We start from the raw sequence: 3,072 nt of genomic DNA on the forward strand, positions 1-3,072 counted from the left end.
TCAGACTGGAGGTCAGACTAGAGGTCAGACTAGAGATCAGACTAGAGATCAGACAAGAGATCAGACTAGAGATCAGACTAGAGTTCAGACTAGAGATCAGACTAGAGGTCAGACTAGAGATCAGACTGGAGGTCAGACTGGAGGTCAGACTGGAGGTCAGACTAGAGATCAGACTAGAGTTCAGACTAGAGATCAGACTAGAGATCAGACTAGAGGTCAGACTAGAGGTCAGACTAGAGGTGAGACTAGAGGTGAGACTAGAGGTGAGACTAGAGGTCAGACTAGAGGTCAGACTAGAGGTCAGACTAGAGGTGAGACTAGAGGTGAGACTAGAGGTGAGACAGGAGGTCAGACTAGAGGTCAGACCACAGAACCCGGACCACATATCAAACTAGAGGTCAGACTAGAGGTGAGACTAGAGGTGAGACTTGAGGTCAGACTAGAGGTCAGACTAGAGGTCAGACTGGAGGTCAGACTAGAGATCAGACTAGAGATCAGACTAAAGGTCAGACTAGAGATCAGACGAGAGATCAGACGAGAGATCAGACTAGAGGTCAGACTCGAGGTCAGACTAGAGATCAGACTAGAGATCAGACTAAAAGTCAGACTAGAGGTCAGACTAGAGGTCAGACTAGAGGTCAGACTAGAGATCAGACTAGAGGTCAGACTAGAGATCAGACTAGAGGTCAGATTAGACATCAGACTAGAGGTCAGACTAGAGTTCAGACTAGAGTTCAGACTAGAGATCAGACTAGAGGTCAGACTAGAGTTCAGACTAGAGATCAGACTAGAGATCAGACTAGAGGTCAGATTAGAGATCAGACTAGAGGTCAGAATAGAGGTCAGACTAGACATCAGACTAGAGATCAGACTAGAGATCAGACTAGAGGTCAGACTAGAGATCAGACTAGAGATCAGACTAGAGATCAGACTAGAGGTCAGATTAGAGATCAGACTAGAGGTCAGAATAGAGGTCAGACTAGACATCAGACTAGAGATCAGATTAGACATCAGACTAGAGGTCAGACTAGAGGTCAGACTAGAGATCAGATAAGAGATCAGACTAGAGGTCAGAATAGAGGTCAGACTAGACATCAGACTAGAGATCAGACTAGAGATAAGATTAGAGGTCAGACTCGAGGTCAGACTAGAGATCAGACTAGAGGTCAAAATAGACATCAGACTAGAGATCAGACTAGAGATCAGACTAGAGATCAGACTAGAGGTCAGACTAGAGATCAGACTAGAGGTCAGACTAGAGGTCAGACTAGAGATCNCCTCTTAGGCAATAGACTGCACCCAACACATCTCAGACATTAGACCGCACCCTAAACACCTCTTAGGCAATAGACTGCACCCAACACATCTCAGACATTAGACCGCACCCTAAACACCTCTTAGGCAATAGACTGTACCCAACACATCTCAGACATTAGACCGCACCCTAAACACCTCTCAGGTCAGTGGGGTCAAACTCATTTTCACTGAGGGCCACATGAGCGTTATAGTGGCCCTGAAGGGCCACATGACCGTTATGGTGGCCCTGAAGGGCCACATGAGCGTTATAGTGGCCCTGAAGGGCCAGTTGTAATCAACTTTAATGTTTCATGTTTAACTTTGACTGAACAGTTTTAACACGTCCTCTTTTAAACACTAATAAACTAAGTGTATGACTGACTACATCTGTAATAAATACAGAAATATTTTTAAAGTTTTACTCACTGATGAGTTTTTAGTGAGGAGCTGCATTATGTCACAGTTAGTTTCTGTTTGATGGAGACTTTAAAGCAGCTTATTTTCAGACTGTTCTATCCAACTAAACTGCTCAGTTACTTAAAGCCAACAGCTCATTGGCAGGACAACTGTTATTATCTTATCTTCACCTTTTAAGTTTATTTTGTTACAATTAATCATAAATTTAAAGTTTACCATTGATAGACTGTGTCTAAAACACCTCTTAGACATTAGACTGTACCTGCTACTGTGGGTTCAGGTTAGTATCTGTTGTGGGTGTGGTTTAATGTACGACAGTGGGTGTGGTCTAATGTATGACAGTTGTTGTGGGTGTGGTCTAATGTATAACAGTTGTTGTGGGTGTGGTCTAATGTATGACAGTTGTTATGGGTGTGGTCTAATGTATGACAGTGGGTGTGGTCTAATGTATGACAGTTGTTATGGGTGTGGACTAATGTATGACAGTGGGTGTGGACTAATGTATGACAGTTGTTGTGGGTGTGGTCTAATGTATGACAGTTGTTGTGGGTGTGGTCTAATGTATGACAGTTGTTATGGGTGTGGTCTAATGTATGACAGTTGTTATGGGTGTGGTCTAATGTATGACAGTGGGTGTGGTCTAATGTATGACAGTTGTTATGGGTGTGGTCTAATGTATGACAGCTGCTGTGGGTGTGGTCTAATGTATGACAGCGGTTGTGGGTGTGGTCTAAGTGCAGTGTATTGAGTGGTATGGTTGGGATCTTGAATGGGAGAAGAGTTGAGGTCTTACCTCAGGGTTGAGCGTGTTGTTCTCTGAGCTCTTAGTGGACAGTAAGATGTGAGTAAAGCCATCTTGTTTTTTTACCACTATGTCACGGTAGCGATAGGCGCTCTCCGTCTGACGAACGCTGAACCTCAGACGTTTATCAAACGTAGAGCGCTCCTCCAGGCGCCGCTTCCCAATCACACTGCTTGCTGTGGTAACACTGTGGACCGCCGACATACCACTGGCAGTGACAGCCTCCATCAGCGCTGCGTTTACTGGAGAAGAAGGTGCAGGTCAGACCACAGGACCCGGACCACATATCAGACTCGAGGTCAGACTAGAGGTCAGAATAGAGGTCAGAATAGACATCAGACTAGAGATCAGACTAGAGATAAGATTAGAGGTCAGACTAGAGATCAGACTAGAGGTCAGACTAGAGATCAGAATAGAGGTCAGAATAGACATCAGACTAGAGATCAGACTAGAGATAAGATTAGAGGTCAGACTAGAGATCAGACTAGAGGTCAGACTAGAGGTCAGACTGGAGGTCAGACTAGAGGTCAGACTAGAGGTCAGACTGGAGGTCAGAC

At 44.8% G+C, this 3,072-nt stretch overlaps 1 protein-coding gene and 2 long non-coding RNA genes across 3 annotated transcripts in view; 2 read left to right on the top strand and 1 right to left on the bottom strand.

Annotated features, from left to right (window-relative positions):
- cdyl (chromodomain protein, Y-like) overlaps nucleotides 1-2,757 on the bottom strand; it is a gene marked incomplete at its 5' end in the record, with an annotated part of 7,384 nt that extends 4,627 nt beyond the window's left edge. The window contains 1 exon segment of the mRNA XM_014032726.1: nucleotides 2,507-2,757. Coding sequence (XP_013888180.1) covers nucleotides 2,507-2,757 — 251 coding nt within the window.
- LOC106535667 (uncharacterized) overlaps nucleotides 126-3,072 on the top strand; it is a 6,068-nt gene continuing 3,121 nt past the window's right edge. Inside the window, exons 1-2 of the long non-coding RNA XR_001312466.1 lie at nucleotides 126-143; nucleotides 2,982-3,065. This is a non-coding gene — a long non-coding RNA (uncharacterized LOC106535667). The remainder of the gene's footprint in view (nucleotides 144-2,981; nucleotides 3,066-3,072) is intronic.
- LOC106535668 (uncharacterized) lies at nucleotides 1,241-2,942 on the top strand. The gene is made up of 3 exons (XR_001312467.1): nucleotides 1,241-1,261; nucleotides 2,776-2,825; nucleotides 2,910-2,942. It is a non-coding gene; the product is annotated as an uncharacterized LOC106535668 (long non-coding RNA).

Source organism: Austrofundulus limnaeus, unplaced genomic scaffold, assembly GCF_001266775.1.
Source record: "Austrofundulus limnaeus strain Quisiro unplaced genomic scaffold, Austrofundulus_limnaeus-1.0 Scaffold1522, whole genome shotgun sequence".
Taxonomy (NCBI): domain Eukaryota; kingdom Metazoa; phylum Chordata; class Actinopteri; order Cyprinodontiformes; family Rivulidae; genus Austrofundulus; species Austrofundulus limnaeus.